Source organism: Rhinolophus hipposideros (genome assembly GCF_964194185.1).
Source record: "Rhinolophus hipposideros genome assembly, chromosome: 3".
In the NCBI taxonomy this organism is placed as follows: domain Eukaryota; kingdom Metazoa; phylum Chordata; class Mammalia; order Chiroptera; family Rhinolophidae; genus Rhinolophus; species Rhinolophus hipposideros.
In genome coordinates this window covers 39,848,239-39,870,929 of record NC_138049.1, presented here as the reverse complement: position 1 = coordinate 39,870,929, position 22,691 = coordinate 39,848,239, and the positions used below count along the sequence as shown (strand labels likewise).

Sequence of the window (22,691 nt, the reverse complement as noted above, 5' to 3'; positions counted from 1 at the left end):
GGCACATTCTCTTGGATTAGGCCTAAGCATTGAAAACTTAACAAAAGCTTAACACATTCAAAATGTAGCTTCTCGTTTTTCCTGAAAATCGGGCCCTCCCTCAGTTCTCTTCGTGTCAGTAAATGGCATCACAAATCACTGAGTTTCTAAAGTAACCAGAACCTGTAAGAAACTATGGGCATCCTTGATGCCCGCCCTTTCCCTCACTACTGACATCCAATCTATCACCAGGACCTGTTGAGTCTTCACAGACCCGGCCACTTCCCTTCATCTCACTACCATTCTAAGCGAAGCCACCAGCATCTCTTGCTTGGACTGTGATACTACACTTCTCACTGGTCTCCTCTCAGGCTTTCCTCCTTCTAATCCCTTCTACACACGACAGCCAGTCATCTTTTAAGAATGTAGATCAGCTATTAGCCACCTGCTACAAACTCTTCCATGGCTTCCTATTACGACTAGGTAAAGATATCAATTTGTTTCCAAGACCTACAAGGCCTTACGTACTTCATCCCCTGCCTGATTTTCCAACCTCATCTCTTATCACTACCCCAATTCTGTTCATTCTGCTCTGATATTCTGGGACACATCCGGCCCTGTCCCTTCTGAGAGTCTCTTCATTGGCAGTTTGCCTTGCCTAAACTGTTCTTCCCCTAGTTCCTCCCATGGCAATGTCCTTTTAGTCCTTCAGCATTCGAGGTAAATGCTACCTCCAGAGAGAAGCTTTATCTAGTCGTCCTTCCTAAAGCAAGCTGCCTGCCATTCCTTATAAGAAATTCTTTTCTTCCTTCACAGCATTAATACCAATGCTTAGCTTCTTGATTATCCTGTTTTTCGTTGCATTGGAAGCCCATAACAGAGTACCAAGGGCATAGCAGGTATTCAGTGAATAAATGGTTAAATAACTGAGTGAATATAAAATGTCAGAGCCCATATGTAAGGGTCCATGGTGTCCTTGGTAAGGTAATGGAAGGGTAGGATTCTGGAACTTTCTAACCCAGTCATTCCAGTTATGTATAATCTAAATCAGTGATGCCCTCAAAAAAAAAGAAGAAGCTCTGGTGCTTGGACTGTATTCTGATCAAGTCTGATTTTTTTAGTGGATTCATTTAAGGATATATCTTGTAACTAGTCTTAGATTTCTTAAAGGGATATGGGATTAATGTTTATGTCTTTTCATGTATTAATTATATAGTATTTAGTATTGCATTTTTAGTAACTTGGTTAAAAGGAAAATGAATTATAAGCAGCATGAAACCAAAGTACAGGAAAATTGACCATTTTTAGGAAATTAATGGAGAGTCAAAACCCATCTGATATTGCTATGACGGAATATTTATGAGAGAACTTGTACTTTATGGAACTGGGAAACTGGTTGTTCTAGTTTCCTCTTGGGGCACATCCACCACACTAGAGGGGGCTGTTGTACTGAGTTTGCTTACTCAATGTTCAAAATAATTTTTCTATATGGATTTGATGTGGCTTTCCTTAAACTTAGAATCAGACATGTATAGAATGATGCTTTATGCCCTAAATACTTTTCATATCGGAAAACCAAACTTCTCTTTGGAGGAGTCACTGGTGTTCATAGTCAAAGGGATTGGATGTCCACATCCTCTGAAATTCACAGGATTCAAGGAGCAATTTGCCCATGGCCCACACCAGACACATTATATCAAGGATTCCTCTGGAAAGGTTGATCACTTTTATTATATTGTAAAGCCCCAAGAGCCACTGAATTGTATTACTTAGGCTTATTCTATGCCTTCTTCTTTCAAGATAGAGAAATGTGTGCTGTTTTCCCCTACATTTGTGTTGTACCTACATCTAGGAAAAAATAAACCAAACTCCAAAGTTAGCCATGAACTTCTGTGTGGGACCCAACAAAATCATGTACTTATGGAATTAGTATTAACAGTTGTGCATCTATTTATAATTGGAGAGAGAGAAAGAGATTTAGACGATGGGAGAATAACCATCCAGCACTTTAAGGGCATTGTTTTTTTGTTTTTTTTTATCTTTCTCTTTTGCACAACCTAATTCTTTGATGATCTGCAAAGCATTTACCTATTTATTTATAAAAACAACAGCACTTACATCTGAGAGCCCACGACATGCTAGGCAAGGTGATGAGGGATTGGGCCTGTGTTGGGCATAGGGCTGAGCAGGATTCACAAATCTGGAAGAGATGGACAGATCACCTTGTTCTCAGAGCAATGAATGGTGTGCCCAAGGTCACGCAGATAGGATTCCAGGTTAGTACTCTGACATAGTTCAGATCTCTGACAGGTAAGCTCTTCCACTTTAAGGACAATGCAGTGATTTATCATCGTGAGCAATGCATGATACCAAGCAGTTTTGTTCCTATTTTACAAATAAAAAACTAAGAGATAAAACTGTTATAACAGACATGGATAGTAGAAGTTAATGAATTCACAATTGAGAGTAGAATTCAGAAGCCTTGACCCGTGTTCTGACTAAAGGCAATAAGAATCACTCCTTCTCAGAAGCAACAAAATACCAGATAGGTAGTGAGAAGCAGAAAGTTCGTTTCCATACACAGATTTTCACTTTTTATGTTTTAGTTATCCATTACCCAATAATAATAAACATCTGTTAATAGAGTGAAAGAAAAACTCCCTTGTATGAATGGTAGTTGGCTCCCTGTCTTTCATCCACCGTGGATACAGAGGCCCTGCAGGAGGCTGTGATGTCACCTCTCTTTCCTCTCCCCGCAGGCCTGCTCTATGTCGGCTTCAGTGCCTGCATGTTTGGTCTCTACAGCTTCATGCCAGTCGTCATAAAGAAAACCAGTGCCACTTCAGTCAACCTCTCCCTGCTCACAGCAGATTTGTACAGCCTGTTCTGTGGATTGTTTCTCTTCCACTACAAGGTAAGTTGAGTTGGTGCTCCTTTGTGAAGACACTTGGTAGGGGATAACACATGCAGGTAAGAAGGCCGTCTTGTGGCATGCCCATTGTGTGCAGAAAGGTAGGGATGAGACTGTGTTAACCCCTATGATCTGAGTATTCTCATTTCAACTATAAGACAGAGGCAACATCTTGTCATGAAATACCAGTAACTACAGCAGACAGTTGATAGTGAAAGATAAGAAACTGCCAGAGAGGGAAGGACTTTCAATAATGGGGGACAGTGTTTCTGACACGATTCAGCTCAGAAGCTACTCTTTGTTTCGCCTAAAGCTGGGAATATTTGTACAATTCTCAAACTATGACTGCATAAGGGATTCTGCCAAAGGCACTGGCAAAGTATGTTCTCACTGGAAAAAAAGACACAGTTCCTGAAGTTTCTGTTCTGCAGATGTTTTCATATCTGCAAAGATGAGTGGAAATGCTAATGTATTCAAAATACAGTTGACCCTTGAAAAAACATGGGTTTGAACAGCATGGGTCCACTTATACACAGATTTTATATACACGGATAAATACATACACTACTATAAATGTATGTTTTCTTCCTTATGATTTTCTTAATTACATTTTCTTTTCTCTAGCTTAACATATTGTAAGAATACAGTACATGTTTTATATATATATATATATATATATATATATATATATACATACAAAATATGTATAAATCAACTATTTATGTTGTTAGTAAGGTCAACAGTAGGCTGTTAGTATTAAGATTTGGGGGAGTCAAAAACCTATACCCAGGTTTTCAACTGCCTGGGGGATCAGTACCCCTAACGGCTGAGTTGTTCAAGAGTCAACGTAGTTTCTTTACTAAAACATTGGGGTTTGAGTGAAGGAATGCAAAGAAATATTGTGAAGCACTTGCAGTTAATATATCAACACTAAAGAAAAGAAGAAACTAGCCAGTCCAAAGTCTTTTTGAAGACTACCCACATCCTAACCCTGGGTAGGCATGACTAATTGGTTCTGGCACGTGGTGGTCAGATGCTAGCTTTTAATTGTCACACTTCCTGCAACTAGTAACAATTGATTAGAACTAGTGTGTGAGAAGAGACCTGCTTGCCATTCCTTAACTAGTCCTATGAGGTAAGGGTCAGTTGGGAACTAAGACCAGTGTGAAAAAGGACAAGTATGGAATATGGAATATCCAAAGAGATAAGACCAAGTTAGGACAGGCAAAAGAAGAAAATGAAGAAAAGAAACACTATTCTGGCCACTTCTGTCCAAGTGCTTTTACAGTTAAAGCATTAGTGGTTTTGCAATTAACCTCACCAGCGCACGGTGTGGTGTGGCCAGTTGATGAGACATCTTGCTGGCCAGGGCATTTTCAACCAGGTCAAACTGGGTTTTGAGGTTCCTGAAGAAATGCTGAGCTGAGAAGAGTATGTACCTGAGAGGACCAGAGACAAAGCAGCTGAAGTGAATAATCAGAAACATTACTGAGAGAAGCCAGAGTCGGACCTTACTGATGACCAGGGACAGACTGAGAAGGGCAGACGAGGGTGGGAAAGAGGCACAAAGAGGTTAGCAGCTGGGAGGGCCAGGGCAGATCTGGAAGAGGAGACGTGGGGAAGTGGCTATGGCAGCAGACAGCGGAGTCCCTGTTTTATGTGAAGCCTTGTGCCCACTGTGAACACAAGCAAAAATGACAGCTTGAAGGAACCATCTAGGACTGGACAATGTTTATACATTGTTTGTAAATTTTTTAGTCTGGATAATGCAATCTGTTTCTTGAGCGCAGTCTAGTCCTTGCACGGGTAAAAAGTAAAGTCCCAACACGTTGCCCTCATGCTGCTCCCGGCCACAGTGCTGGGAGGTCCAGCTTCCCTTACAATCGCCCTCTGTACACACTCAATTTTTTTTCTGGACACCTGGGACCACCTAGCCATGGTCTCATGAGTACAGCACAGTGGCCACCATTTTTCTTCTCTTCTCTGCAGGTAAACATTCACACCCAGTCCAATTCTTAAGCATGAGTTCAGTTCTCAGTAATTATTACTGTAATTAATTGACTTATAAGCTCCCAAATTAGAAGAATCCCTTTAATCTTCCTTAAGGAAAGATGACAAAAATCTATTCCTCTGATCGAAGACCGCTGTCAATTCGTGGGCAGTCCACATCCAGCCCAGCTCTCGGTGTCTCTCACAGCAGTGTTCCTGAAAATCTGGTTTCACCAGGGACACAGTGATAGGCATGGGCCATACCCCTGAGCCACAGAATCAGTAACTGGGGACATGCCTGAGGGCATCTGCTTTGTTAACAAGCTCCGCTATGAGGCTGATGTTCTCTGATTTGAGAGCAAATACCTGAGAGGTGTGCATAAAATAGTGCTTGTTTCTATTTGTCACTGTCACTCCACGCTTCCAATGACTTTTGGTGAAACCTGGAGCTTTCCAGGTTTACAACCATCAGCAACTTGAGAAGTCTGATGAACAGGGTAAATTCTAATTTTCTGCAACCCATCTTCTCCCATTATTTGTATGCTGCTGCTTACTTATAATAAGTAACTTTGCTAAAGAGGAATCCACATAGTAACCCTCATCATGCTATCAGAAGGGAAGCTTGGTTATCTGAAAATTAAATTCTTGTATTCACCAATTTGCTGGTGTAATAGATACTTTTTTAAAAATTTCTTAAGGCAATGTTTTTTATTATAAACATACATTTTGTTACTACTCAAAAGATAAATTTCCTTAAGGCAGCAATTTGTTCAACACAATAGGTGGTTATTTTCTAGTTTAAATTTATTCTAATTGTCTTTTTAAAAATTAAACTTTCAAGATAATTGTAGATTCACATGTCATTTTAAGAAATAACACAGCAAGATCCCATATACCCTTTACTTAGTTTCCCCCACCGGTGATGTCTTCCAAACTATAGTATAGTATCATCGATACATTCAACCCATGGGCATTTCCATGCCCATAAGGGTCGCTCTTGCTTCCGTTTTGCAGCCATACCTACTTCCTCTCATTCTCCTCCTTAACCCCTCGAAACCACTCATTTAGTCTCCATTTCTTTAAATTTGTGATTTCAAGAATGGTATGTAAATGGAATTAGAGAGTATATATGACCTTTTTTAACTCAGCATGATTCTTTGGAGATCCATCCAGATCATTTCACTTGTCAATAACTCATTCATTTTCATTGCTAAGGATTGTTCCATGTACCACACCTGGGTTGCTTCATTTTTGGCTGTTATAAATAAAGCTGCTATGAACAAACATATACAGGTTTTCGTGTGAAAAGAGTTTTCATTTCTCTGAGACAAACATCCAAGGGTATAATTGCTAGGCATGTTTAGTTTTATAAGAAACTGACAAACTATTTCCCAGAGTGGTCTATTGTCTTTTATTACTTTTATCATGATAAAGTCAGAAAATACAGATAAGTACTATTATACACTGGTACCATTTTACAGTGCATATATATTTTTACAGTACACATATATTTTATGGTAGGTACACTGTATTTAGTAAAAATTTAAATACACTGTACCTACACTTTCTTACATGCTTTATTTAAACTTTGCATGTTTATATTTCTTTGTCATTTAATATCTATACATAATGTGAATCTGAAACAGTGGTTCTCAACTCTGGGTATGCATTACAATTACCTGAAGAGTATATAAATCATAGCTGTGCCCAGGGCCCACCCCAGAGAGCCTGGTCCTGATTGGTTGAGAGTAGCACCTTTTTAAAGTTCTTCCAGTGACTCATCACAAATCATAATACACAGCCAGCGTTGAGAATCACTAATCTACAAGATTATTTTTAATGAATATGTAGTATTCCATGAAACAGTTACACTTTATTTAGCTTAGGTTTTCTCAACCATGGCACCGTTGATATTTTAGACCAGATGATTCTTGGTTAGGGGGAGGGGGCCGGTCCCCTGCACTGTAGGATGCTTTGTAGCCTCCCAGGACTCGACCCACTCAATGCCATCCCCCCCAGTAGTGTCAATCAAAACTGTCTCCACACACTGTTGAATATTGAGAACCACTGATTTAATAATCTCTAATTATTGATTTCAGATGACATCTGTTTTGGCCAATATAAAAAATTTGGAGACTTAGCTTGTACTAAATCTTTGCTCACATTCAATGTTTCAGTTGATACCACGTTACTTATTTCTTACATAAACACTGCCTTGTACTCTTCTCTAATTGTTTTATGAACAATAGTATTTAATATCTGTGAAGAAATAAGCTAAACACTCAATTTAAATCTAAAAATAAAAAATCTCCCCTTTGCCTTAAAGAATTTTTAAAAGAATCTTTCAAGCAGTGTTTGAATTTGCAGTCAAATAGTCATTGTTTGGAAAATCCAGTGTTTTTTATCCTCCCAGGGCTCAGCTTGCCTGTCTCTGAAATTGGCCTTGGCCTTGCTTCCTAGATGGGAGGTTCTTCAGAGCTATGCAGAGGGGTAGTTCTGAGTGCCTTGTGGTTTTGCATCACAGCCAGATGGGCCATCTCAGAAACTGATTTTTAAATAATACCTATTAGAGGTACTTTTATCATTAAGATAAATTTATGGCAAATAAATTTATGGCAAAATCTTGGCAAATTTTGCAAAATTTAAAAATTGTGATGGTTAAAAATTGTGATGGTGTGTGTGTGCGTGTGTGGTGTGTGTCTTTAGGGGAGTGGGAAAAGGTGGTTATATTTTAGATATATCTTCTTTGGAGAAATACCTATTTAAATTCTTGGCCCAGTTTTAATTGGGTTATTTGTCTTTTTATTACTGAGTTATAATATTTCATTACATATTCTGGATATTAGACCCTCAAGTACATGATTGACAAATATTTTCTGACATTTTGTGGTTGTCTTTTCATTTTCTTTCTAGTGTCCTTAGAAGCACAAAGAATTTTAATTTTGATGAAGTCCACTTTATCTGTCTGGTTATATTTTTAAAAACATGAAAGGAACCAAGTCAATTCCACTGCAACCAAGTCTTCTTTGGTGGTTTATGTGACTGGTCCTCTCTGGGGCTGCATAGCAATGACTGCAGGTTACCTCTCATTGTCTGCTCTGAGGAAGAGAAGATTCAACCCAAAAGGCGGTGTCTTTAACTATTAATATATAAAGAGTGTAGTATGGAAGAAGCCAGTAACCCTCAACCTTGGCTACACATTGGAATCACCTGGAGAGTTTTAGAAATACTGATGCTTCAGGCCCATTCCCACTTAAATGGTTCTGACTTCATTGGTCAGTGATGCAGCCCAGACATCAGATTTTTAAAGGCTCCCCACGTAATCCTAGGATGCAGCCAGAATTGAGAGCTACTGTTTCGTACTTTCTTTATGTGGCTGAAGCAGGTGAAACTAAGACCAAAGGGTGAAGGTTATAAGATTATAGCTAAAATGTAAAGAAATCGCGTTAACAATTAGTCGTCGTTGGAAAGCAGAATAGGCTGTCTTAGGAGTTCTCCTCGCTGGAGGAGGTAGACTAGAATGGGAGAGGGATAATGCAAAGGGCCTCACCCCTCAGTATGGAGGATTGACTAGTGACCTCTGAGATCTCATTTGGTTTGACTACATCCTGCAGTTACAGTTTATTCTTTCCCTTAATCATGATGTCTTCACTCCAAACAACCTTCTGGGCTGGTTATAAATATCTGCAGATTGCGATGGGAGGGCTGTTTGCTCACAGATGTTGCTTACGCAGGCAGGACTAAATGATTAAATGAAGCTCTCCTCGCCAACATTGATTATTTGCTTTTTCTCACTTTCCACCCTTGGAAAAAAAAAAAAATCTATTCTCTTCCCCACCCATCAGTCCACTGTCTGCAGCTTCTTTGCTTCTTGTGCTGACTGCTATGCTGACTGGGCAATAAAGCCCCATCCCGGGGAAGCAAATGACCTGCTTCTGAATTAGACTATCGGTATGGTGTAATGCTCTTGCAAACTCTAATTTTACAAGGCTTTTGAGAAGTGGTTGTATATTTCTGTTCTTTATTACCTGACAACATTATTGAATTCAGAACAATAAATCTATAGCAATCCATGGAATGTGCAGGAAATAAGCTTTACTGGCCCTCAGAGACCCCCTAAAACCAAACCCAGGAAGAGATTTACGTGAAAGCTTTTCAATTTGATAATGTGTTGGCCTTTCAAGGTCAGAGCTTGATCAATTATGAACTCTATTTCCTTATATTTATCGTACAAACAAGGACACTTTTAAAATTAAAAGGGTATTAGTGTCCCATAGCTTCCATAACAAATTACCACATACTCAGCGGCTTAGAACAAAACGAGTTTATTATCTTACAGTTCTGGAGGTCAGAAGTCTCAGTGGGCTAAAATCAACTCAGCAAAGCTGGGTGGCTTCTGAAGATACTAGGGGAGATCCGTTTCCTGGTCTTTTCCAACTTTGGGATGCTGCCTGCATTTCTTGGCTTGTGACCCGTTCCTCCATCTTCAAAGCCAGCAGCATAGTATCTTCCTATCTGACTCTGCCCCTCCTGCTTTCCTTGTGTGGTTATATCTGGCCCACCCAGATAATTCAGGATACTTTCCCCGTCTCAAAATCCTTAACTTAATCACATCTGCAGAGTCCCTTTTACCATGTAAGAGAACACACTCACAGGTGCCAGCGATTAGAATGGGACCATCTTTGGGGGCCATTACTCTGCCTAGGAGAATTCTTCACAATCATAGCAGGACAAATCCAGGCACATTGGCTGCAAGCCGGGACAGCTGCGTTGTATGGATGTGGTCTTTAGTAGCCACATCTGGGCAATGGAGACATACTCTCCACCTACAGACACTGTGCACTGTTGAATGTCCCAGGTGATTTTTATGCTTCTGGTTACCTGCTAATGTGTGGCGTTCACAAAGAAAACACTCAGTTATATATAGAGAGAATGAGTTGGGGTGGGAGACGACTTCAGTATCTACAGCATGAAATATGAATTCAGCAGTGTGATGTGGCAAAAAGAACATGGATTAAGAAGTCAAAGGAGCCTCGATTTAAATTGTAGCTTCTGTTTACTTGTTAAGTACTGTGGACCAGTTTTTCATTCTCTCCATACGTCAAGGTCATGAGATTTACCTTATGGAATTTTTGAAGGTTCAATAATTTATAACTGGTGACTAGTAGTGATGCATTTCTGATTAAATGTATGGTCCAGGGTTAGTAATCCCTATTCCCACTTTTAGGATACTAATCTTATTTTAAGATTTTGTAACTAGATGTAGCTTTTAACAATTTTGTGTGAGTTTTCTCTTATTCCTTGTTTGAAAAGGTAAAACTGGGGTCTCACGCATAAGAATTTAGAAAATATTACATCAGTCATTTTCAACTAATTCCTTAATTCTTTCATGCTTACAATAGAATTTTTAGGTGATAGCTATAAATATAAAACATTCAAGGGTTGTTGAAATAAAATACCAATAAAATCTTTCATGATTTGCCATCATGTGCTCAACATTCTTTAGAAAAATAACAGCCAATGCCCCTGCCAGACATTTAAAATAGAAACTGGCTTACTTCACACACTTTGCTATTATATTTTCAAGGCTTGATATTGCCACAGAATTGCTGTAATGGTTAAAGTTGAGAGTAATTTCATAAAGAAATTATTTTTGTAGTTTTATCAAGATAAATAAGAAATTGATAAAGGAAAAATGAACCTTGTACATTCTCTCCAAATCCCCTTTAAACACTCCACTCATTGGTTTATATAATTCCCTACACTAAATAGCATGAAACCACACATGATCCTATAGGGAGAGTAATGTTTTAGGGAAGTAAGGGCTCCATAAAACTTATAGTCCTACATTAGGAAAGTGTTTTTATTATCCAAATATTCACTACAGGGTGGGGGGGGGGAGAGATTTCAAAATCATTTGTCCAAGGAGGCTACTTCAAGTATTCTGGGTATGTGATTTGTGTGAAGTTTATAGGATTGCACCTGTATGTATTAGAAAACATTCTATATGTTTTAGTCTCATCTCTATACCAGATACATTTTTTATAATTGCTGTGAGTTATTTTTAACAAATAATCAGGAAAGTTTCTTACATTCTCAACTGCCTATTCTAGCCGCTTAGATGCCTCCTCTGAGAACAGGTGTAGAGCTCCACAGTCCACCTTGACCCTCTCTGACAGCCACTAAAACTTACATCTCATATGTGCCAGTTTCTCTTACTGGTGGTGGTATTGTAAGAGATTTGGCAAAAAAAAAAGTTTAATAACTCTGGCTGTGGGGCTAATTTAATAATATCTTATTAGGCACTAAATTTAAAAGAACTTCATTCAGCAAATATTTCTTCTATGCCTGCTATGTTCTGGGTACTGTTTGGGTGCTTAACTCTTTACTTATAAATAAAGATGACAAGAACCACCAAAAATCGCCAAGCGGATTAATGCGAAGCATGGCATCCCAAAGAACTTGAACTTGAATAGACCACTAGAACTTGAATAGACCAGCAATCTGAAGTATCCTTAACATCTGAGTACCAATGCCAGAAAGTTTGCAGAGGTCGCATTCTGAGTGGAATCTTTCATTAGCTGCGGATTAGAATCTGGAGCCAGGCAACCCTGTTGATCCTCTGTGGCAGTGAGCAGGGTCAGTAATGGAACTGCACTTGAAAAGCCAGGGCAGGCAGTTTCAGCCTGTGGCAGCTAATGAGCATAACATTATGCTACACATCTTATTTATAAAAGTACTCTCATCTGTAGCCTGTTATATTTCTTTTCATAAGTAAGGCATCTTAAAGGGCTATACATTTTAAGTTCATAGTCCCTAACTATAACTATAAATGGGTTATTTTAAAATTAATATTAAGCTTTTATAACTCTTTTCCTATTTTTTTAAACTGTCACTGGTGAGTAGAGAATTGGGGAAACTGGCATCACTGAGGCCCCAAAGCATCTCACAGGAAGTACCAAGGTGATAGAGCAATGAATGTTTGAACTCGGTTTCCCTCTGCCTGGAAATGCAGTACAGTGTCTTTTGAGGTTTCTGTATTGCTGAATTAGTGAGGGTAAGTGTTGCTATCTTCTGCAGGTGAAAGAGGCTGCTTCCATGCAGGTTCTACTCAGGAACTGGCACTCCTTCCATCTTGTAGCTCTGACATACTCCAGGGCAGGGATAAACAAACTCTGAACTGTGAGCCACCCAATGTTTTTGTAAATATAGTTTTCTGGGAGCACAGCCATGCCCATTTCTTTATATATTATCTATGGCTGCTTTTGCCCCACAATGACTGCATTGAATAATTGTGACACAGACTGTGTGACCCACAAGCCTAAAATATTTATTTTTTGGCCTTTTTAAGAAAAAGTTTGTCAGTCTCTGGCCTAGGCCCTTGCAGTTCTCTCAAAACTCTCTGTGGGACAGCCTGGAGACTTTTATGGCTGTATCTAAAGTGGTCTACATAGCATCCTCCCCATTGTACTGGCCAGAACTCAGTCACATGGCCACACATAACTGAAGGGAAGCTGGGAAATATAGTCAAGCTGTTTGTACAAGAAAAAAAGAAAATAAATTTAGTGAACAGCCAGTCTCTGCCACATTAGCAATTTCTGTTTATCAGAAATTTTGGAGAAGTTGGGGATAAATTATGAGGCAGGTCTAGAATTATAGCCAGAAGTCAAAATTCTTTCTATGTGCATCTATTCTTAAACTCCATCTACATCACAGATATTTTGAACTTACATCATCAGGACAAACTGTAGGGGACAACGGAATAAGGTAGAGAGAGGTGTTGCAGAACTTTCAAATGGAAAGGCTTGTGGTTGGACTGGAGTGTGGCCAGGAAAAAACAGCTAGTTGTCTCCTAGAGTGCATGGGATGTGTTTGTCACCCGGGTGAACCGTCTGGCCCTGTCCAGCACACTCAGATACCTAATTTCGTCAGCTGGTCTGAATGGTTCCATCTCCCATGGACCAGAAAATTAATGACCCAGGCTCACAGAAATCAGAACATCAGTTTGCTAAGATAAAGAGCAAAGTTTGGCTCAAACTTTAAAGGTTGAAGCACAGCCATCACTCATTCTGCATATCTCCAGGGGCTACCGTGGATGGGAGACTTTTTGTAACTTTATATTTAAAATTAGTTTTGAGAGTTTTTCTTGACTCCCTTCTATGAAAGATAATACTGTCCCGCATTTCCTGACTTCTGTTGTACTATTTTTATATTGTCAATTATATTAATAGTTAATTTAGCTCAATATAATCCCTATGGTATGTAAGCCATATTTCCATACTTACTGCATTTGCTGAACCACCAGTCTCTGAGTCGCAGGTTCTTCTTTTATGAATACCTTGATTTATCTCTTAATTAGGTGGGTTATATCACCATTGGTGTTGTCGGAACCAAGGCTGCTATGTGTGCTTGTACAGGCTTTCCACAGTGCCACCTGTCCACTTTTAGGGCATGTTTTCCAGCAGATGGTAGTCAGTGCCTTGAGTAAGAGGAGACTTTATAATCACACAAAGGTGCCCATTAGGCTAGTAGTAGGTCTTCAGGATGTGTGCAGAAGGGCTGTAATTCTCAAGTCTTTGTTTCCCTGAAAGCATTTCTCATATTTGTATTCAAAGGATAACTTTCCTAGGTTATATTTTCTCTTCTCGGCTGTCTCTCTCTCTCTCTCTCTCTCTCTCTCTCTCTCTCTCTCTCTCTATATATATATATATATATATATATATATATATATATACACATATATACATATATATGTATATATGGTATATATATGTATATATATGTATGGTATATATATATATATACATATATGTGTGTGTGTGTGTGTGTGTGTGTGTGTGTATATATGACCCAGGCTCACAGAAATATTGATGTTTGGGTTTTTTTCCCCAAAAAGGAGCCCACAAATGTTCTACCTCTGGGTTCTTTTTGTTTAAGAATGACTTGTAGGTAAGCTTGGTATGTGACCTGTCCCACTACCCGGGTACAATTCCTTGGTAGCCTTGAACTTTTCCCCCAATTCACCTTCAGAGCCCCAGAAACGGCAAGTCCCAATGCCCACCCACCTCGTTGAGAATATGAGGAAGTGGAAAGGTTTGCTGTTTTTGAGAATATTTTCTTGATATTTCCCTGAGTTAATTACCACTTAATTAATTCTCTTCAAACTGGAGACAGATCTGAAAGTATGTTCACCAAAATGTTAACATGAGTCCAAAGGCAGACAGAATGGCAGAATTGTTGTAAGACTGAGCCCACGCTCTGGGTGTGAATTTCAGCTCATTTCCTCCCAAGAGGTCCTTAACTTTTTTGTGTCCTGAGTCCCTCTGGCAGTCTGATGAGGCCTAGAGAGCCCTTTCACAATGGTTTTAAATGTCTAAAATGAAAAACATAGCATTACAAAACAGGCTGATTATATTAAAATAAAGTTATCAAAATATTTTAAAATGTGATGATATAGTAATATATCAAATCACAAATCATAAGATCTGGAAGCACATCTAATAACTACTGTCATTTCAAAGGAGTGACGAGTGTGAGCAATATTGAAGAGATCTGCAGCAATTGCAACGTGACACGAAAACATGTGATTTCTATTAGCTTAAACATCTAAGGCACTGCTAATACTAATGTAGCTAGCTCATTGCTTTCATTTATAATGAAGAGTTGCCAAATGTCAGTTAGAGGTCAGTGAAAATAAAAATCCATGTTTCTCTCCAGGTTTACCCCTGAATTCTATATAGAAACTCCTGATGCTATCAGTTATACAGCCTTGTACAAAAGTTACTTAACTCCTCTCAACCCTTATTTCCCGATCAGCAAAATTGAGGTCATATTAATGGGTGCTATATAACCAGTAGCATCAAGGTTCCCGTATAGAAATGAAATAGTACAGGCAAATCACTAACGGCAGCATCTGGCACAGTGAACCCTCAATAAATAATGCCATTATTAAGGATGGTGGAATTTTGAGTGCTTATATTTCATGTTCCTCACACTTGTAAGAATTGCTTAAATTATGTGCTGTGAAAACAGTATACAAACATTTGTCATTTTCATAATCATAAAACAATGAAGTAATTTTCAGTTCAAAAATACCTAGCAATCCCCTCAAATAAAAAGGAAGTCTAAATATGAATCTCTGCCATTGAAAAATGGGACAAAATTGCAACCAGACACTGATTAGAAGGTTCTAAACCATTTATTCTCAGTTTTAATTGAGAAACATGAACAAAAAAAGCAACTAAAATGTATCTATATGTCTGGTTTTCTCATTATTTTTGTGTAACTAAAACTCTTTACTCATTACCTTGCTAAGCTCAAGTAACTTAGTCATATATACCTAGTTTTTTTCTCATTTAAATATATTTTGAGATGTGGTTTTATTTTTTTAAATAAATACCTTGTAAACGATTCTGTGGGGCCTCAAATTTACTGAATTCAGCCTAACTTGGATTTAAATTTTGCTTACCAGTTTCACACCCATTTACTTCTTTGATATTCCATGGAACCAAGCATTTACGTTTAGGAGTGAACCAGTTCCCCGTTGCTCAGGGGAGGTCCCAGCAGTTATGGATTGTACCGATGTTTCCTTTGTCTACTAACCAGTCCCACCTTTAAATGAAAGGAATGACTTTATGTAAGAACTAAGCTCTGGATGACAGGGGCCATTCTTGTCTCCTTCTCTGCTGGACCCCTAGAGTCTAGTATCCTGCCTGGCACAGTAAGTGTTCATTGATTATTTATTTTGTTGAAAGGCTTATTTCTACAAGAAACATTTAAGGTTAAACTTCAATTTTCTAGGCTGAACATTATCTGGCAATTTTCACATAAGAAGCAAAGAAATGTTGATTGATGTGGACTCTTTACATTTCAAGTTAATGAAACCAGCTGAAAAGTGAAAAATTTAGATCCCACAATAGCTAGTCTCTATTTTGATTCATTTCTTGAACTGAGTGACTGTTTAGGGAACATCTCACGGCTACATGGAGATTAGAAAACTAGTTCCATGCCATAATAACTATATAGAGTGTCACAGGGGAATGGAAGAACGGGACTCACATCAAGGGTGGAAAATTTGCTGAGAAATTCATTCTATTTATATAAAAATAATATCTAATATTTAGATTTATTATTTATAAATCATCCAACAGTAAATTGTGAAATGAGTCATTTTCACATACTCTGTTTGTGTAAGTATATCTGTATTTGTTGATGTGTCTACAATCAGAAGGGTCAGCTAACTGTTCTGTAAAACACCAGATTATAAATATTTTAGGTTCTGCAATTCAGTCTCTTTCACAAGTACTCAACTCTGCCATGGGTATGGCTTTTCCAATAAAACTTTATTCATAAAACCAGACAGCTGCTAGATTTGTTAGTTTACTGACCCGTGATGTAGATTAAAATTGTCCTTGCAAACATTTCCGTCATCTTCAGCACTAGGACACAACCATTTTTCTTCTGCAAAGTCTGTCATTAACAAAGCTGTTGAATTAGTGTTTTGAATATATTCAGATAAATACCCAGAAGTGGAATTGCTGGGTCATATGGTAATTTTATTTTTAATTTTCTGAGGAACCTCCATGCTGTTTTCCATGGTGGCTGCACCAATTTGCAATCCTACCAGCAGTGTATGAGGGATCCCTTTTCTCCACATCTGCCAACTCGTTGTTTTTCGATTTATTGATGATAACCATTTTGACCGGTGTGAGGTGATATCTCATTGTGGTTTTAATTTGAATTTCTCTGATGATTAGTGATGTTGAGCATTTTTACATATGCCTATTGACCATCTGTATGTCCTCTTCAGAGAAATGGAAAGATATATGCACCCCTATGTTCACTGCAGTGCTATTTATAATAGCCAAGATATTGAAGCAACCTAAGTACCCATTAATAGATGAATGGATAAAGAAAATGTAGTACATATATACAACAGAATATTACTTGGCCATAAAAAATGAAATCTTACCATTTGTGACAACATGGATGAAACTAGAGGGTATTATGCTAAGTGAAATAAGTCAGACAGAGAAAGACATACAATATGATTTCACTTATGTGGAATTTAAAGAACAAAATAAGCAAACAATAAAACCCAAAACAAAACAGGAACAGACTCATAGATACAAAGAACAAACTGATGGTTACCAGATGAGAGGAGGGTTGGGTTTGGGTGAAAAAGGTGAAGGGACTAAGAAATACAAATTGGTGCCATGTTTCCCCAAAAATAAGACCTAGCAGGACCATTAGATCTAATGCATCTTTTGGAGCAAAAATTAGTATAAGACCCGGTCTTATTTTAATATAATATTATATAATATAAGACTGGGTCTTTATAATATAATATAACAATAATATAATGTAATATAATATAAGACTGGGTCTTATATTAATTTTTGCTCCAAAAGACGCATTAGAATTGATGGTCTGGCTAGGTCTTATTTTCAGAGAAACACGGTAGTTACAAAATAGGCATGGGGATGTAAAGTACAGCATAGGAAATTTAGTCAATAATATTGTAATAACTATGCATAGTGGGTTCTAGACTAATCAGGGGGATCACTTCATAAATTATATAAATGTCTAACCACTACAAAGTACACCTGAAACTAATATAAAACAATATTAAATGTCAACTATAATTGAAATAGTACCAAAAAAAATCAAGCTGTTAAAAGCTATATACAAAACGTTACTAACTTCTTTGCACTTCAAGTGTGCTCACTTGTTTTCAAAGCTAGTTGTAATAATTTCTACCAGTTATAGAATAAGTGGGGTATATGCCTCTTATTTGAGGTCTTGGTGGCACCTAAGGGCGTATTTGTTAGTGTTGTTATAAGGATATCTGTGGCATGCACACAATACAGTGAAATATCTTCAGTTTATTGGTTTATTGTTTTCATTTTACATAAAGGAATGAGTGGGATGTTAATGTAAACCAGTAGCCCTGAACTAAGATGTGATAGGGAAGGGATATTAAAGCCATTCCTTGCAGAGAAGGATGAAGCAAAGGTATTTGGAGACAGGGAGCACATTGTAAACTGATTTTATATGAATAGTGTGCCCCACAAGAAATAAGAATATCAGATAATAGCAAGTATATTATCAAATGAACTTTTACAGAATCACATGTGTCCAGAGAAAAAAAGCCATCATACACACTGGCTAATTTGAAAGTAAAGAAGATCCTTTCCAAGTGACAACTTTCTCTATGGCTTGGTGTTATTTCACCATTCATAGGAATGGTGGACACATAGGTGGTTATAAAGAGAGAGACATGTAGTTGGTAATGGCTATATTAGTGCATGGGTGTCAAATTTAGGAGACACCTCCAGATTTTGATTTTTAAAAATATGTTTATATAATAGTAACATAATCCAAAGTTCACATTGTTTTAAAGTCTTAAGACTTAAGTAATTTGATTTTATTTTTATAATAGGTACAAAATTTAATTTAAAAGGGGAAAAAGAAACCAACACTGTTGTTGAATGTTTTTCACATGTTTTATACCACTCCATGAATTTCAAAGATTATACACTGTGAAAATGTAATAATGTTATAAGAATTTATTATGGAATAACTAAATATTCTGGGCCCAACGCTAACACTCCTCAGTGATATTCTGGAATTAAAAAGAGGGTTGAGTACTCTATAAGTGAAGATGGCAGCTATTTATCATGTACCAAACTTATTTTTAAAAATTGATTAACCTTTAAAACTATAATATGATTTTTTTTCCTTGACACCTGCCACATCATGATATTCTTTGAAATAAAATACTTGTAAATTTATTTCATTTTTCTGTCTCTCCTGCCACCACCAGGTCAATGTAAGAGAAGGAAATAAAGAATTCTAATATGGTTGCAAGAGAACTCATTTTTCATGTTGTCAAGGGATTTCCCCATCCTGCAGCCATGATAATATTTCTTGATGATCATTCATTTCTATGAATTGAGAAAGAACAGCTTCCAAGTTCATCAATAATCCATTAAGGTTGTTCCAAGATATGTTGAATTTAAGTTGAGTCCTTCCCCTGTGCAACAGAGATATGGATTGCCCTTAGAAGCTTGAACATAGGGAATGGAAAAAACAAAAAAGAATTATATTGCAATGCAGTTAACCAAGCAATTAGGAGATGGGAAGAGAATTGGGTGGCTTGTCAAGGCCTCTGGCCATTGTGTCAGCTGTCATTATAAGACCGTGCCTAAGAGCTCTACTAAACCTCCACACCTCCCACTTCTTCAGCTCTGAGATGTTCATCATGATATTTCCTACTTTTATGAGGGGTCAGTGTTTTGAAAATGAAATGAGGTGACATACAGATGCTTATGATAGAATTATATCCTAATAAACTGATCATAAATTGAAAATATCGTTAAGTCAAAAATGCATTTAATACACCTACCCTACGAAACATCATAGCTTAGCCTAGCCTACCCTAAACATGCTCAGAATACTTATATTAGCCTACAGTTGGGCAAAATCATCCAACATAATGAAAACACTGTAGGGTAGCCAATGTTTACCCTCGTGATCGCGTGCCTGACTGGGAACTGCTGCCCGCTGCCACTGCCCAGCATCATAAGAGTGTTGTACCACATATCACTAGCCCACGAAAAGGTCAAAATTCAAAGTACAGTTTCTACTGAATGTCTATAGCTTTTGCACCATGATAAAGTTGAAAAGTTGTAAGTCAAACCATCATAGGTCGGGGACTCTCTGTACAAGAAAATGCTTACAAGGAAGTAGACAGTGGCTTTGTTCTCGATCTAAGATTATTATATTTAATGAAGAATTGTTATTAATTGTACTTTACTAAACATGGTTCTCTTATTAGAACACTTCTCAGGTTGCAAGAAAGGAGACCAATGAGAAATGGGAGACGTTTAGAGATTAAATGTTGGCAGGAATTATACCTACGACAACACACAGTTTATGGTGGTACTGTAGGTATTAAGTGTAAATCTAGTTAAAGAGATGATATGTGAAAATGGGACAAAAGAAATGCACCATGAGAAATGCTTACAAAAGAATCACGTACTCTCAGAACATTAAGCTTCAGTAATACTCAGTCTTAAATTCTCTCCTTCATTCCCCACATCTAATCCATCAGCAAATTCTATTGATCCTCCTCCAAAATGGATTCTCTTCTGCTTCTGCTGCCATCGTCTTAGTCCAAACAACCACCATCTCTCATTTAGACTCTTGGTCTTCCTGTTTCCACTTATTCCTCTCCACAATTAAACACCCACAAGCAGGCAGGGTGATCCTTTTAAAACACAAATCAGATTATACTCTTTTCTGCTGAACAGCCTTTAATACTTCTTTTTCATTGCATTTTGAGCAGAATTTAAATGCCCTGATGACCTCTAAGGGCCTAACCACTATTCCTAAGTGTCTATGCTCCTACGGCTCCAACCTCCGACTCTTACCCACCACACTGTGCTTCAGTGTCTTCCTCTTAGAAGGCATGTGTGTGTGTAGGGGGAGCAATAACTATAGCCTACTCATGAGTTATTAAGAAGGTGAATAATGTAAATCCTATCAAACAGTGTCAAATAGTAGTACAGAGTAAACACTCAGCTGTGAATTACTATTAAGTATTAGGCATTGGTGACATTGGCTGTCCTTCCAGTCCTAGAACTTAGCTGTGTCCTTTCCTTCTTGGAATCTTGATGGGCTCTGACTGGACTGCTCTTTCCCCTGCTCCTCCCATGGCCACTCCTTCTGATTCTTCAGGTCTCAACTTCAATGCCTCATCTTTATAGAAGACTTCCCTGACTATTTAAGTACTTCTTACCAAACTCTCACATCATCCTGTCACCTGTCTGTTTCCTTCATAGTATTTCCCAAAATCATATTACAGATTCATTCCTTCAACTTGTTTTTAGTTTGTCTCCCACAACAGACTGGAAACAAGGAATGGAGTTGTATCTGTTGTACTTATCACCATATTCCCAGCATGTGACACATAGTAGAAACTCCACAAATATTTCTTGAATGTATGGATGGTGAGGTGATAATTAAGCTCTTAGCTCACTTATTGAATGAATAATTAATTACTGATCTTATTCATGTCATATGGCTGTTATCAGATTCCCATAAAATTGGTAGCTTAAAACAAGGGAAATGTATTCTTTCACAGTTCTGGAGGCCAGAACTCTGAACTCAGTTTCACCAGGCTGAAATTAAGGTGTAGCCAAGCTGTGACCCGTCCAGAGACCCTAGGGAAGAATCTGTTCCTTTCCTCTTCCAGCTTCTGTGGCGGCCAGCATTCCTTGGCTTGTGGCTATGTCCCTTCAGTCTTGTAAGCCAGCATCTTCAAATCTCTCTCTGCTCCATCTTCACATCCCCTGCTTCTTTGTGTCCAAAATTTCCCTCTGCCTCCCTCTTGTAAGATACATATGATTGTATGTTCGCCTAAATGACTCAGGTACATTAGTCTGCTCAAGCTACCATAACAAAATACTGCTGGTTGGGTGGGTGGCTTAAACAACAGAAATGTATGTCTTACGCATCTGGAGGCTGGAGTCCCAGGTCAAGGTCCAGCAGGGTGCAGTTTCTGGTGAGGCTTCTCTTCCTGGCATTCACACAGCTGCCTTCTCACCATGTCCTCACATGGCCTTTTTTCCGTGCGTACTGTGGGTGGGGAGGGGAGATGGGAGAGAGTGCTCTCTGGTGTCTCTCCTTATAAGAACATGAGTCCACCTTTATGACCTCATTTAACCTTAATTTAGATTTCTTCCATATCAGCCCCATCTCTAAATATAGCTACATTGGGGGTCATGACTTCAACATACAAATTTGCAGGGGAGGAGCACAAATCACTCCATAGCACCCAGGAAAATCTATTATCTTAAGATCCTTTACTTATTAACATCTGCAAAGACCTTTTTTCCAAATAGGGTAACTAACATGCAAAGGTTCCAGGTTTTAGGTTCTGGATATAACAGTGGGGGCGGGGGGGGCATGTTTTCAGCCAACTATTCCAAGGAAGCAAAATGATTTGCTAAACTCAGGGATGTTCCAATGTGATTTGTGCCAATGGAGAGTAGTTGCTCAAAATTAATAAACAAGGTAAAGCAGAATAGGAATTTATGAGGATTCCTGTGACTTCTATAATTATGCATCATTGTAAGAAAATGCAGCATAAATAAGTCCAAATGCTGAGCCTATAAACCAGGGGTTTATTATTTGCACTGACAAAAAAAACCTGCCATTATAGATGGATTGATTGTTGTGCTCTTCTTTTTAATAGCCAATTTTATAAATGCATTTGCAGTTCCACTTGATTCAGGAATGATTCAGAAAGGGCTGTGGAGGAAAGTTTTTATATCTTTGCTTTAGCATTTACTCTTTGTAATATGAAGATAACAATAGCTGATAGTCATTGAACATTTGCTATGTGCCAAGCGCTATTCTTCTTCTTAGTTACCTCATGAGTGACTAGAAGCGTGGAGTGGTGAGGATCTTGTGCGGGATCACAGAACAAGGAAGTGGCAAACAGAAGCAGACCCCACAATTGACTCTAGAGCTCTAGAGCTCATACTGTGAACCAAAACTTGATACTCCCTGGAAAATATTATTGAGCACCTCATTTCTAAAACTCACCGCAGAGAGAAATAGTTAAGAAACTTTAATTAGCCTCAAGACCTTTAGTATAACAGATTTTAGTGTTATCAATTCTATTAGTCAGGGTTCTCCAGAGAAACATAGCCAATAGGCTGTGTGAACATGCATGTGTGTGTGTGTGTGTGTGTGTGTGTGTGTGTGTGTGTGTGTTCCTGTATAGCTATATAGAGAGAAAGAC

General features: G+C 38.2%; 1 protein-coding gene across 4 annotated transcripts in view; it reads left to right on the top strand.

The window, feature by feature from the left end:
- The window catches only part of SLC35F1 (solute carrier family 35 member F1), a 385,011-nt gene that overhangs the window by 349,914 nt on the left and 12,406 nt on the right, over positions 1 to 22,691 (top strand). For all 4 annotated transcript variants that reach the window (XM_081038689.1, XM_081038691.1, XM_081038692.1 and 1 more), the window contains exon 7: positions 2,739 to 2,893. In XM_081038689.1, the coding sequence (XP_080894815.1) occupies positions 2,739 to 2,893 (155 nt within the window). The remainder of the gene's footprint in view (positions 1 to 2,738; positions 2,894 to 22,691) is intronic.